This window comes from Microtus oregoni, unplaced genomic scaffold (assembly GCF_018167655.1).
Source record: "Microtus oregoni isolate MIOR12 unplaced genomic scaffold, Mior012 000048F_ref0000485, whole genome shotgun sequence".
Classification (NCBI taxonomy): Eukaryota; Metazoa; Chordata; class Mammalia; order Rodentia; family Cricetidae; genus Microtus; species Microtus oregoni.
The window spans coordinates 10,379,802-10,394,828 of NW_024543222.1; the positions used below are offsets into that span (position 1 = coordinate 10,379,802).

A 15,027-nucleotide genomic window follows, 5' to 3' on the forward strand; every position below is an offset into this window, starting at 1 on the left:
GCCTCTGTTGGGATTAGATGTGCGCCACCACCACCCAGCTGAAAAGCAAGTTTTTTAAGGAAACAATTAAGGACGAGTCTGGTGGTGCACACCTTTACTACCAGCATTGGAAAGACAGGGGCCCGTGAATCTCTACGAGTTCTAGGTCAGCCTGGTCTATAGAGTGAGTTCAAGGCCGGCCAGGACTGAATAGTGAGACCCTGTGTTAAAAAAAGAGAAGAAGGGGGAGAAGGAAACAATTGAGGGGAGCCTGGCCTGGTGACACATGTCTGTGCTTACAGTGGGCCAGTTTAGGTAATATAAGAGTTCAAAGTTAGGATACATAGCAAGTCTCTGTCTGAAAAAATAAAATTATGATTAAATATAAAATAATATGAAGAGGGAAGGGGTAAAAACACATGAACACAGACGAAGAGCCAAAGCGGTGTTGAGCACTGTGAACGGACCCCAGAGCCCTTTGGTGGGTTTCATTCATAAGCAGGTATGAGTCTTCTCCACGGTTCACAAAAGGTGCAGTCTGGAGAGAGGGAAGGGAGTGGGGGTGGAGAAGTTACACAGACACCTGTGATCAATTGTTTACTTTGTGTTTAAAGGCAACAAGGAACCATAATACCAAAGCAGACGAAGAAGAGCCCAGCCCCCTGCTTTGTAGAAGGCTCTAGCCTCAGTCCAAAGACCAAACCGCCTGGCTCTGGGGATTAAATGGATGTATCTAATAGGTCTCTCTAACAGGCAACCCCCAGGGGAGCTTCATGTGCCCTCTTGGTACTGATGCCCTGGTAATTATACCTCAGGGGAGGAGCGGGAAGGAGCATCTTAGTTAGGGTTTCTATTGCTGTAATGAAACCCCACGACCAAAAGCAACTGGGGGAGGAAAGTGTTTGTTTGGCTTGCTCTTCCACGTCACTGTTTGTCACTGAAGGAAGTCGGGACGGGAACTCAAACAGGAAAGGTACCTGGAAGCCGGAGATGATGCAGAGGAAGTGCTGGCTACTGGCTTACTCCTCCTGGCTTGCTCAGCCTGTGTTGTTATAGAACCCAGGCCCCACCCACAATGGGCTGGGCCCTCCCCCGCCAATCAATCACTAATTAAGAAAATTCCCTGAAGCTGGATCTAAGGAAAGCATTTTTCTCAGTTGGGGTTCCCTCCTTTCCGATGACTTTAGTTTGTGTCAGGTTGACCTAAAACTAGCCACACAGGAAGCAAAAAAGAGAAAATAATTTTTATTGGTCTCTTCTTCCTCTTCTTCTGAGACAAGGAATGTCATCCTCCAGTTCGGGCACCTATAAAAGAACGCAAAGCCTTTGAACTCAGAGTGGGGAAGGCAACAGCGGAGATACCCGTCCTTGGTCTGCGTAAAGCAATCTCCTCCAAGCTAACCCAGAAGGCTCCAGAGACCAGAGTCTCACCCAGGAGGACCCTCTCTGCCACGTGTCTGTTGGCACAGCCTCCCTTGCTGAGGGACTGTGGCAGAGACACAGGAATCCCACTGGAGCCAGAGCTCTGAAAGTCAACAAGCACAAACAGGCCAAGGAGGCTGTAGGAACTGCTGGGTGGTCTCGGGATCTGCAAGACAGGCAGGCAGAGAGGCCCCAGGATCTGGGGTCAGATCCTGTACAGACACAGACATGACCTGCCTGAGGCAGGAATGGGAAGCAGATGTCCTTAGGATCAAGACACAGTTCTCTCGCTCTACAATAGGAGAATAATAATCCTGTGTAAATGAACGAATGCATCCCTAGGGCCAGAACATAGTCCACGCTGAGTAGAAGTGCTTTGAAGATATGTACAAGGAAACGACGCCTGGAATTCCAGCACTCAGAGGCTGCAAACAGGACTGTATATTTGGGGCCAGCCTAGGCTACACAGTGAGACCCTATTTCAGGAACAAACAAGGACAGGGATGCAGTTGGTAGAGGGCTTGCCTCACATACATGAAGACCCCGGGTGCCAGCCCCAGGACCACGGAAAACCGGACATGGTGACACGTGCCTAAATTTCCAGTGCTCAGGAGGTGGGTGGGGACAGGAGCGTCAAAAGTTCGGTGTCACCCTCAGCTACGTAATGAGTTTGAGGCCACCTTGGAATACATGAGACTCTGTTTCAGAAAACAAAACAGAGAGGAGGGAAGGAAGGAAGTGAGAAGGGGAGGGAACGGCGAGGAACTGACTGCTGTTTTCCTACCCTATATCCACATCTTCAGTTTCGCTTCTAGTAAGATTTCCCAGGGTGGCAGGGCGGGGGCAGGGTCAGGACTGTTTTCTACAGAGACAGCACCCAGTGAGTACATTGTGCATCCCAGGTAGGGGCTGCAGCATGGACAGCCCGAAGCTGTCAGTTTGTTCAAGACTTAAGATTCAAGATTTAAGCCCTGTACTTGGGAAGGAAGGATTCTTTTTTTTCTTTTCTTCTTCTTCTTCTTCTTCTTCTTCTTCTTCTTCTTCTTCTTCTTTTTAGTGATTTATTTCTATTTTATGGACATTGGTGTTTTACTTACATACATGTCTATGTCAGGGCATAGGGTCCCCCAAACTGAAATAACAGACAGTTGCCAGCTGCCATGTGGGTGCTGGGGATTGAACCCGGGTCTTCCAGAAAGGCAGCCAGCGCTCTTCACCACTGAGTCATCTCTCCAGCCCTGGGAGGGGAAATTATTTTTTTTTTTTAATTTTTCGAGACAGGGTTTCACCGTAGCTTTTGGTTCCTGTCCTGGAACTAGCTCTTGTAGACCAGGCTGGCCTCGAACTCTGGAGGGGGGGTAATTCTTATCTTAAACAAAAGATTCCATTTCTTGGTAAGAATGGGTGGGTATATTGTGCCTGGGACCCATTCCTTCTCTTCTCTTTCCCCTCCTTGAACCTAATTACAATGGAGGACCCTGAAACCGAGACGCCGTAGCCACACGCACACGAACAAAACCCACGCGCTCAGGATAGCAGAGAGTGTCGGGAAAAGCTCCCAATGGTATCTTTGAGCCTCTGACCTAATGGATGCAATCACTTACCACAAAGCTTATTACCCTGGGAGGAGAGAGCTCTATACATGTTTTCAGGCACTGCCGGGCCTTCCCAGTCACGGACAGCTAGCTAAGAGCATCCCTGCCATCTGTACCCAGAGAGTAACCAAGGAAAACGCAGAAGCGAGCAGAAGAGGCAGCCGCCACCCCTCTGGCAGCTCTCAGATCTCGAAGCAACTCTTCAGGGGACATTACCTATCATGGCAGTGACATAGCCAGCCCGCTTTAGCACCTCGGCCAAGGTGGTCTCGTTGAGTGGAAGCCCCCCGACAGAGGTGACGGCAAAGTTGTGCGTGACTCCGTTGCGTAGACCCAGTCGGCCAGTAAGCAGGGAGGCTCGCGAAGGCGAGCAGGTGGAGGCAGCTGCGTGGAAGTCCACAAACCTGCAAGGAATGGTAGGCAGCTCAGGACTTGGCCAGCTACAGGAAGGCAAATGAGAAGGGATGGGGGACTCACTCGGGGGCTGGAATGATAGCCCTGAGAACAACTGTAAAAGCCACCCTGTGGTGGGCAAGGAAAAGGAAGCCCTGGAAGGAAATTAGTTGGAGGTTAACTCAGACTGGCAGGGCCAACACTTTTTATTTATAGATCCCGTATGTCAAAGTCACTCACTTCAGGGAGTTTTTGAACCTCAAAATCAAGATTTGAACCAGTTTAGAATCATCCATGGATAGAAACAGACACACAGGAGAGACGACTCAGTGATTAGAAGTAGAGACTCCTCTTGCAGAGGACCAGAGTTCAGTTCCCAGCACCCATGCTGGGCAGCCTGTAATTCCAACATCAGGAGATCCAACACCCTCTTCTGGCTTCCATGGGCAAATGCCCTTATGTGTGAATATACCCACAAAGACACACTGACCAAGTATTTTTTTTATTTTTTTATCTAAAGAAAGAAATAGACTTAGAAAAAATATGAGTCACAGGGCTGGGAAGACGGCTCAGTCGGTAAAGCACTTGAAGTATAAGTGTGAGCTCAAATTCCCAGCACTCATGTCAACACACTTATAACCCTCCTAGTGTGAGGGAAGAGTGGAGACAGGAGGATTCCCTGAGCTTGATGGCCAGTCTTCCAGCCTTTCTGAAGAAGTGAGCCCCAGGTTTGGTAAATCAGGACCGGATTGCTAGTTCAGTAGATAAGTGTGCTTGCCACCAAGCCTGACGATCTGAGTTCGATCCTCAGGACCCACACTGGGGGCAGGAGAGTACTGAGTTCCCGAAGCCGTCCTCTGACTTCCACAAGCACACCATGGCACAAGGGTGCCCCCCACACATACATAGAACACAGGGCACAAGGGTGCCCCCCCACATACACAGAACACAGGGCACAAGGGTGCCCCCACCACACACATACATAGAACACAGGGCACAAGGGTGCCCCCCACACACATACATAGAACACAGGGCACAAGGGTGCCCCCACACACATACATAGAACACAGGGCACAAGGGTGCCCCCCACACACATACATAGAACACAGGGCACAAGGGTGCCCCCCCCACACATACATAGAACACAGGGCACAAGGGTGCCCCCCCCCACACACACATACATAGAACACAGGGCACAAGGGTGCCCCCACACACATACATAGAACACAGGGCACAAGGGTACCCCCCCACATACACAGAACACATGGCACAAGGGGCCCCCCACACACACATACATAGAACACAGGGCACAAGGGTGCCCCCCCACACACACATACACAGAACACAGGGCACAAGGGTGCCCCCCCATACATACACAGAACACAGGGCACAAGGGTGCCCCCCCACACACATACATAGAACACAGGGCACAAGGGTGCCCCCCCCACACATACATAGAACACAGGGCACAAGGGTGCCCCCCCCACACACACACATACACAGAACACAGGGCACAAGGGTGCCCCCCCATACATACACAGAACACAGGGCACAAGGGTGCCCCCCACACACACATACATAGAACACAGGGCACAAGGGTGCCCCCCCACACATACATACACAGAACACAGGGCACAAGGGTGCCCCCCCACACACATAGAACACAGGGCACAAGGGTGCCCCCCCCACATACATACATACATAGAACACAGGGCACAAGGGTGCCCCCCCACACATACATACATAGAACACAGGGCACAAGGGTGCCCCCCACACACACATACTCAGAACACAGGGCACAAGGGTGCCCCCCCCCACACATACACAGAACACAGGGCACAAGGGTGCCCCCCCCACATACATACATAGAACACAGGGCACAAGGGTGCCCCCCCCCACATACATAGAACACATGCAATAAAAACGATGTCTTAGTACGGTGGAGAGCAGTCCAGAAAGACACCTGTCATCTATTCTATGTATGGTCTCCCAATGCACACATAACTGCACACACGCATACAAACAGCGGGGAGGGGGGAGAGAGAGAGAGAGAGAGAGAGAGAGAGAGAGAGAGAGAAGAGCCTGCTCCAAGGCACACATTCCTTGTCAAGGTGAGACAAAATTACTCTCTGCCACCCTGTTTCAGCTCTGAGGCTCCTAGTGAGTGTCCTCTGACCTCTCTATTGAGTCCCTGGCTTTTGCTTTTCATATTTTTGTGGGTGATTCGACTGTGTGCAATGGCCCCCGAGTAACGTGCTAAGAGCTGCCTGGCATCCATATGCACTAGAGCTGCGGCGTGCCTTACAGAGATGAGCATGTTCCCCAAGCTGTTCAGGAATGAGTTACAGCGCTGTTGGCTGAGCCCAACGCTAATGACTCAGAAGTATGTATTAAACAAACACGGTGTCTTTAAACAGAATCGCACATAAAACAAGGTTATGAATTGACTGATAAAAACGCTGCATCCAGGGGCTCGCAAGAATATTAGTCTGCACTTCCAGTCAGAATAAGGTTGCGGTATCTGCTGTTTGTCGTGACCACGCAAAATGTAACCACTGACAGCAAAAACCGCCAAGCTCTATATGGTTGTGTACCCATGCCTGCCTTATATAGGGAATATAAAAGAATTCTAGGGCAAGCAAGATGATTCAGAGGGTAAAGGTGCATGCCACCAAGCTTGGTGACTTGAGTTCAATTCCAGAGACTCGCATGGTGGAAAAGAGAATCAATTCCTACAAGTTGTCCTTTGACCTCTACAATTGGTGTGGCAGGCATATAACACCAACCCCAAATATGTCCACAAGATAAATACAAAGTAATATAAACATGTTCTTTAAAAATTATAGGCATAGGAGCTGGGCAGTGGTGGTGCACACCTTTAAACCCAGCACTTGAGGCAGTGGCAGGCGGATCTTTGTGAGTTTGAGGCCAGCCTGGTCTACAGAGTAAGTTCTGGGACAACTAGAGCTGATCACAGAAAAACCGTGCCTGGAAAAAAATAAAGGAAGGAAGGAAGGAAGGAAGGAAGGAAGGAAGGAAGGAATTCTAGGCATGGTGCCAGTGAAATTGCTCAATTGTTAAAGGTGCCTGCTGCCAAACCAAAAATCAGTTCAATTCCTAGGACCCACATGAAGGAACGAGAGAATCAAGTCCCACAAGTCGTCCTGGGACCTCCACACTTGTGCCATTGTATATATGTGTTCACTTCCCATGTGAATAAAATATGATAAGAGTAAAAAAAAAAATTCTAGGCATGTCCCCACCCTTACAGGAACATGCAACCTGGTTGGAAAACAAGACTGGGGTTGGAGAGATGACTCAGCAGCGAAAGGCACTTGCTGTTCCTGTAGGGGACTAGAGTTTGCTTCCCTGCACCCACATGGTGGTTCACAACCATCTGCAACTCCAGACCCAGAAGATCCGATGCCCTCCTCTGGGTTCTGAAGGCATCAAGCAAACACATGATGCACATGCATGCATGCAGGTAAGACACTCATACATATAAATAAATCAAAAAAGAAAAATAATATAAAGAAAGCAAGGGTGGGATCACTTAAAGGACAGCTGATTGGGATTCCCCTCTGTATGCTGTGAATACCATTGGTTAATAAAGAAACTGTCTTGAGCCCATAGGGTAGAATAGAGCTAGGCAGGGAAAACTAAATTGAATGATGAGAGAAAGGAGGCAGAGTCAAGAAGAAGCCATGGAGCCACTAGAGACAGACATGCCAAAAGTTTGCTGGTAAGCCACGGCCACGTGGCAATACACAGATTAATAGAAATGGCTTAAATCAAGATGTAAAAGCTAGCCAATAGCCAAGCAGTGATTTAATTAATACAGTTTCTGTGTGGCTATTTCAGGAGCCTGGGCGCCAGGAAATGAACAAGCAAAAATACATAAATAAGACCCCAAGCCTGGAGACAATAGGATGCAGACCAGCATGCTTCAGAACTTATGGGGACAAAGGACTTGATAAGGACCCAAGCTTCGTGAAAGACTCCATGGCATGGACAGGACCCAGACTGGAATCTAAAAGATGGAGCTGTTAGGGACACTTTGATAGTGACAAGGGCAGGCATTCCACTGGAGAAAGAGTTTGCAGCTAGAGGAGTAGATGGCTAAGTCTTAACTGTCAACTTGGTAGCATTCAGAACCACTTAGGAGACACACCTCTGTGTGTGTCTGAGAGAGCATTTCCAGGGACATTAACTCAACAGTGAAGACCTAGCCCGACTGTGGGTGACACCATCCCATGCACCATCCCATGGACTGGGGTCCGCGACAGAATTTACCTTGCTTTGCTTCCTACCTGTGAAGACAACATGACCAGCTGCCTCATGTTCCTTTCCCTGCCATGATGGGCTGTACCCTCAAACTGTGAGACAAAAGAAACCCTTCCTTCTTTACATTGCTGATAGAAAAAGTAGGCCAAAAACCAGTCTTAAAAATAAAATAAACAAGGTTTCTCAGAAGAGGGAGGAGAAATGGCTGGGTAAGGGGCTGGGAACAAGATCCTTGGGATTATGGTGGTCTATGGATTGATGTCTGTACCAGGTGAATGTCAGATCTGGGCAAAATGCAAAGTTAAGCTTCAAAGGAGAACCCAGCAGACTCTATAAGAAGAAAAAAAAGAAACAAACGAGTCTCACTAGACAACAAATTTCAAAGAAGAACACCCAGAAGGAAGAACCATTTCAGGCGACTTTAGCACGCAGTGTTCAGGCTGTCCATAACAACAACCAAAAAGTATATTCTAAGGAAATCTTACACTTTACACAGTGACTGTACTATTGGTGGAAGTGTTAGTACAGGGATTTTTTTTGAGACATTTTCATGTGTATGAGAGAGAAATGTAAATAAGTAATTATATTAATGTTCCTAACAGGAAACCAAGATTTTCACTGTCAGAAAATATAAGAGCTATACGATGTTAAGAAAAGCCTGTAATATAAAAATTACCAGCAGCGTAATGATAGGTTGAGGATACAGCTAGCGCAGTGGCAAAGAGCTTGCCTAGCACTCGCGAGGTTCTCGGTTCAATGACAGCACCACAAGATAAACGTTTAGCTAGAAAGAAAATGTCGTTATGAATTCATAATCTCATAAATAATCGATTTCCAACTGACGAACCAACTGACAGAAAGAAGCGTTGCTCTCCCCTGCCCCTCAAAACAGCAAACCTACCTGCACCCAGTCTTTGTTTCCAGCACCGTCCCACATTAAAGGAATTTCTCCCTTGGGAGAAATATCTAACTCCAGGTTTGAGATCAATTGAGCATCAGAAGAATAAGTGTGTGCTTGGGAGATATAGTTCATTGGTACAGTGCTAAGCATGTTCAACTCCCTTGGTTGGATCTCCATCAACACACACACACACACACACACACACACACACACGCAGGTACACACAGACGTTCACCGAGTCATTTTTCACCACTGGAGGCGAACATGATATCAATTCCACATCCTAAAAATTCATAATTAAAGGAAAATAATTAAGCACGTGCCCTGGCCCTCTGGACTGATCCACAGCCTCGACCAGGTGACAAGGGAGAACTCTCCTTTGCATCTGCTAGCTCACACCAAGGGCACAGTAGCCTTGGGAAATGACCAGGTCTACAACGTCCTAAAAAATAACTGGTGACCAGTGGCCATAAGTGGTCACACTGTCACACTCTGACACCCTCCAGCCATTTATGAATTGGGCAGAACTAGCAATTAGCTGTCTATAAAGGGATTAGACTTAGTGTCTCTAAGCATTTGCCCGTGGCCTTTTATGCCTCCTGATGGGATGAGAGATGAAGTGTAAAAAAGCGGGGATTCTGCCAAAAACACTTAACCTGAATCTAATCAAACTTCTGAATCTAATTTCTTCGGTCCAGGAAATCCAGCTACGAGAACAACAGATTCAACTCTCACACAAATCAGTGCTCAGGTGTTTCGAGACAAGGGTCCAGCTACTCCCAAGAGCCAGGAAAAAAAACTGGGATGGGCTAGGCAACAGCCTACATCAAAGGAAACCAAAGAGAGAAGAGCAAAAGTAAAGTGATCTCACTTCAAATACACTTAATGCACATTTGAGGCGTAGTAAAGGAAATTTTAATGTGAAGTGGGCTTTAGATATTAGGGAATCACTGGCCGTTTTTAGTGTAATAATGGCAATATGGGCATTATTAAAACATTATTGAGCATTTTTTTTTACTTATAAAATATTTTATGTCATATTCCCAAAAGGGTAAAATGAATTCAAGCTTTGTGCAGGTATGGTACCCTCCTCTTGCAACCCCCTTGGCAGCAAGAGAACTTGATTCCCCTTTGTTCTGTTTTCAGCCAGACTTAAAGTAGTGAATTATCCCCTCCCCCCCCCCCAAAAAAATACTGTCTTTTCATGTGGCATTTTTTAAAAGACCTGTTTTGCTTGCATGCGTCTGTATGGGCAGCAGTTCTGTGTAGTGCCTACAGAGGACAGAAGAGGGCACTGGACCCCACAGAACTGGAGTCCCAGACAGTTGTGAGTCAGCGTGCAGGTGCTGGGAACCAGAGTGCGGTCTCAGCAGGTGCTCTGAGCCCACAAGCAATCTCTCCATCCCCAACGGGGCATGATGCTTTCATCCTTCAAAGATTCAGAGAAAGAGTGTATGCATAGGGAAAGCTGTGAATATAAATAAAACAGCAGCTAGCGGTGGTAGTACACGCCTTTAATCCCAGCACTCGGGAGGCAAAGGCAGGCGGATCTCTGTGAGTTCGAGGCCAGCCTGGTCTACAGAGTGAGTTCCAGGACAGCCAGGGCCACACAGAGAAACCCTGTCTCAAAAATCAAAACAAAAAACAAAAGCAAAACAAAATGCTCAGGTGGATCAGTATTTATTTTACTCTTCTTTGAGTTTCTGTGTTTAACATCTAACTTCTTACCCTATACAGATCTGAGTCTAGAATGACCATGGCAGTGACAGAGGGTTTGTGGGGAGGGAGGGAAAGATGGCTGAAAGGGTAATGTCATCTCCCGGTCTCATGGTGTCCGGACTGTGGAGATCTCAGCAACCTAGCACCGAAGGGAAGCTGAGACTGAGTGAGATTCGGGGCTGGCCCAAAGTGGACACTGGAATGTGACATTGAAACATCTCGACATGGAGTCTGGGGAGGTGACTCCATTGCTAATGTGTCTGCAGGGCCCACATCAGCAATCTCAGTGTCGGGAAAACATGACGAGAGGTCCTGGGGGCTCACTGGCCAGCCAGCCTAGCCAAAACAGCAACCTCCAGGCTCACTGATAAATTCTGACTCAAAAGCCAAAGTATGATACTATCGAGGAACACATCTGACATCAACCTACGGTTTCCTACATACACACGCATGCTCTCGCAGCCATCTCTAACTCCAGTTCCAGGGGACCTGACCCCTTCTGGCCTCCACAGTCACTGGGCACATACATGCGACACAGATACACATGAAGGCAAAACACCCATACACATTTATAAAAATAAACAGAAACAAAACAAAACAAAAAATCATTATTTCCATTGTGAGTCCCAGAAATTCTACTACTGGGAATTTCCCAATAAATACTAATCAATGCTCATAGAACCCTATTTTCAATAACCAAAAGGTGAGACTAGCCCAAATGGCATTCAACTTTTTTGTGAATTTATGTGAGCAGACAGCTTTTAAAATGTGGTATGTCTATGGAGTGAAATAATACTCAACAATTAAAAAGGAACGAGTTTGCATATAAGTAATATGATTTACCTTAAAAAACATTACAGGTATGATGGCCACATGCCCCTGACCCCAGCACTCAAAAGATAAACCAAAAGATAAACCAAGAGGATCATGAGTTCAAGACCAGCCTGGGCTACACAGTGAAACTCCGTCTCAAAGAAACCAAGCACCAGGGCTGTAGAACCCTTGCTTGGCACACTTAAGACCCTGATTCCAATCTCCAACACCACATACACAAAACTAGTGGTGGGTAAAAGATGTTAGAAACAATATGCCATGGACTGATGTGTGTGTGTGTGTTTCTATTTCTATGAACTAGCCAGACTAGGCAAATTCAGTGCGACCTAGAAAGGCTGGCAGATGCTAAGAGCTTGCAAGAGTGGGGAATGGGTGTGGGCTTTTCTTCTGGAGTGATGAAAATATTCTGCCTCTCTATGAAGTGGTGGTTGCAGGGGACCAGCACTAAATGTCACTGAGTTGTCACTGGTTCTAACGGCTTCAAGAAACCAGTTTTGTGTTGTGTAAATAGACTTTTGTATATATATAAAAAAATTTCCTACAGACTAAGAGGAAAATACTCAGAAACCCTTTCAGGGGGGGCCAAGTTCTCCCCATCTGGACAGCAGGTCTCACTGACAATTATGTGTAACTGAAAAGGGACACTTATTTCTTTCTTTTGCTTGGACACTACTGTGACCAGCAGAGAAAGGGGGCAGCTGTGTGTGATATAGTTTGAATCTAGAATGTTCCCCACAGGACTACATTTCGAGAAGGTGGTCTCCAGCTCATGGCGCTACTGTGAAGGCCAAGGCGGCTTTAGACCTTAGCGCCTGCTGGAGGTATATCTCCAGACTGTCCTCTGCTTCCTGGTCAGCCAGGATGTGAACAGTCTAGCTTCAGGCTCCCATGCCCATCAACAGAGCCCCCTCTGCCACCATGCCTTTCTACCATGATGGAACTGTCCCCTTTGAAACTGTGAGCCTAAATAAACTTATGAGTATGTTTTTTTAATGGTATGCCATATCTATGGAACCAGCTCCTCAGCCTCCAGGTAATTATATGCCTTTTGACATATTGATAGCACAGAATCCTTTCTCTTTTATTTAGGGAAGTTTGAAGATGGCCATGAATGCTTTGACATACCTCCCACTGAGAGGTGGGATTTATGTCCCCTGCCTTGAATATGGGGCAGATCGGTGGTTGGTGTTTGTTTGTTTGTTTTTTAAATAGAATAACATGGAAGCAACACTGCCAATTGCTGGGCTCTGGCCTTGTAAGACTTTCTCTCTTGAAACACTCCGTGAGCCACCATATAAATGGTGGGGCTGTCATGAGACCACCAGACTGGAAAGGCTACCTGTAGATGCTCTGGCCAGTGACTTCCACAGTGAGGTCATCACCACGGAGACAGCAGCCCTGTGAACAAAGTCATTCCCAGACCTCCATTCTGACCATCTGCTTGCACGCTGTGAGAGCGACAGACACCCAGGAAAGAGGGTCCGGAGCTACAACAAAATGGCTGGCATCTGCAGCTCATTACAAGTGGGGAGGTAGAGGCAGCTGGTTGTTCATTTTGTTTTGTTTGTTTGTTTGTTTTTTGCTTTTTGAGACAGGGTAGCTTTGGAGCCTGTCCTGGAACTCGCTCCATAGACCAGGCTGGCCTCGAACTCACAGAGATCCACCTGCCTCTGCCTCCCGAGTGCTGGGATTAAAGGCGTGCACCATCACCCAGTTTGTTGTTGGGTTGTTTTGTTTTGTTTTCAGTTGGTTATTCGACATTTCACAGCAAGGCACCGTCTAGCTCTCTTACTTCACAATATTTGGAGGGCTCCCGCATGGGAATTACCAAAATGAGAACCATCTGATCTGGACAATACCAGTTCCCTCTGGTTTTGCACACTATAGCAAGGTCTTTCTTACTACAGAGACCTGGGCTATTCCCAGAAGACAGGTTAATTCTGAATCAAACTCTGTTTTAAAAATAAAAAGAGAGGCGGATTCTCGCTGTGTAGCCCAGGCTGGCCTGACACTCTCTATGTAGTCTAAACTGGCCTCAGTCACAATATCCTGCCTCCGCCTCCTGAATTCTGGGATTACAGGCTCAGGCTACTACATCTGGCCCTGAAACTGCATGTGTATGAGTGGTTGGGGGGAGGGGGGGAGGTGTTGCTGTGTATCTGAGAGTTCATGCATGTTCGTGTTTGTATGTGTGTGTGTTAATATGTGTGCCTGCTCTTGTATGCATTCAAGCACATGAGACAATTTCAGGTGTTGTTCCTCAAGAGTCACCCATCTTGGTTTTGACTCTAGGTCTTTCAACCACCTGGAACGGTCAGAGTAGACCAGGCTAGCCAGGAAGCACCAGGGATCTTCACCTCTCTGCCACCCTGGGACTGGGATTTTGAACCTGGATTGCCACCACACTTAAATCTATTTAAATATAGATACATGGGTTCTAGAGATGAAACTCAAACACGTTATCAGCCGGGCTTTATTATCTCCCTAGCCTGAAATGACTTTTTTTTCAAAGTGACAAACAGCAAATTAGGGGCATCCTCGGGGAGCAAGGAAACTGCACTGTGAGATCCCAGGCCGGCTGGCCAGGAAGTACGTTCCGCTCCTGAAGCTCCGCTCTGGGCAGCAGGCCATATGATACCTCCTATGATCCTCCGTGACAGAATGAGGACAGGGATGGTGCTTGTGCCTACGCGCACTGTCAGGTTTACACAAACTGGGTGAGGCTCTCCCTCCAGATCTTCCGGGAGATCCTGGGTTCATAGCTAGGGAACTCCGCCCTGCCAGCACTTCCCTTCTGTCCCCTTGGTCTCCTCGGGGTGCAGGAAAATGTATTTGTGGCCTTCCTTCCCGCAGTTTCCAGGTGCCTGGCATAACATTCCCAAGCATGGGTTTATTCCAGACTTGCAGCATCCAGGCATCCTGGGATCACGAGGCTCAAACTCCTGAGGGAAAGCTTGGATGCCAGTGTTGCAGGCAGCTGTCAAGAGCTGCGCTAGTAACTCCAAACAGCTCCATCCATCGCTCTTAACTTTACTTCTAAACAAGCATCCATTCTTTCTTTCCTCTTGAGTCTGAAGTACAAGGACCCTCCCAGCTCACACTCCGAGTGGTCCTCGTGATTATTCTCATAACCCTCACCTTGAATGCTTATAAAACACGTATTCTAACCCCAGGCATTTTCCCAAGAACTTCACACACATTATGCCATAAGCATCTGTTGCCCTTGGGTTTATTCTTTTTTGAGTATGTAGTTTGGAATGGAACGATCCAAGCTTACAACACAGTAGTACCAGCTGCACAATTTGCAGTGCTCAGGGGGAAATGGAAAAGCAGAACCCCAGAACCCCAGAACCCCACTACCCATTTCAATAAGACAACAAGGAATAGGACCCAGGGAAGATTCTACGCGTGAGCCTCTGTGCACCTGCCCGGACCACATGCCTCCAAAGTCAATGCTGCGCAGGAGTATCAGCCAGAGCTGATGATATCCCCGCCAGTCCTCAGCCCTCCACGCTTCCCAGAGCCATAGAGAAATGGCTGTTGGTCCTCAGCCTCCAGGTATTTCTCCCACAGGGCCAGTGGGTTTTCCTTTGCCCTCCTCCTCTCCAAGAATGCCTGACTCTTTTTGAGATGAGTCCCAGCATGCCCAGCCCTCCTCTCCAATCTTCGCTCTCTCAGGAAACACCACCACCTCTCACCCAGTTGCTCAACTCAAAGCGTCATCCGAGTCTGGCACAGCTGAAACCCAGCACTCAGAAGGCAGAGGCAAGAGGGTCTCTAATTCTAGCTACACAGTGAGTTCTTGGACAGGCCTGGGTTTCATATCATGACCCTGCCTCAAAATCAAACAACAACAAAACCGTAACCTCCCCCTCCTTCTTCCTCCTCCCCAGTATTTTG

The 15,027-nt window shown here is 47.7% G+C and overlaps 1 protein-coding gene across 4 annotated transcripts in view; it reads right to left on the bottom strand.

Moving 5' to 3' along the window:
- Positions 1–15,027, bottom strand: part of Arsg (arylsulfatase G) — a 127,212-nt gene that overhangs the window by 48,046 nt on the left and 64,139 nt on the right. For 3 of the 4 annotated variants that reach the window (XM_041635649.1, XM_041635650.1, XM_041635652.1), the window contains one exon: positions 3,213–3,400. The exons of the other annotated variant lie outside the window; for it this stretch is intronic. In XM_041635649.1, the coding sequence (XP_041491583.1) occupies positions 3,213–3,400 (188 nt within the window). The remainder of the gene's footprint in view (positions 1–3,212; positions 3,401–15,027) is intronic. 4 annotated transcript variants of the gene reach the window in all.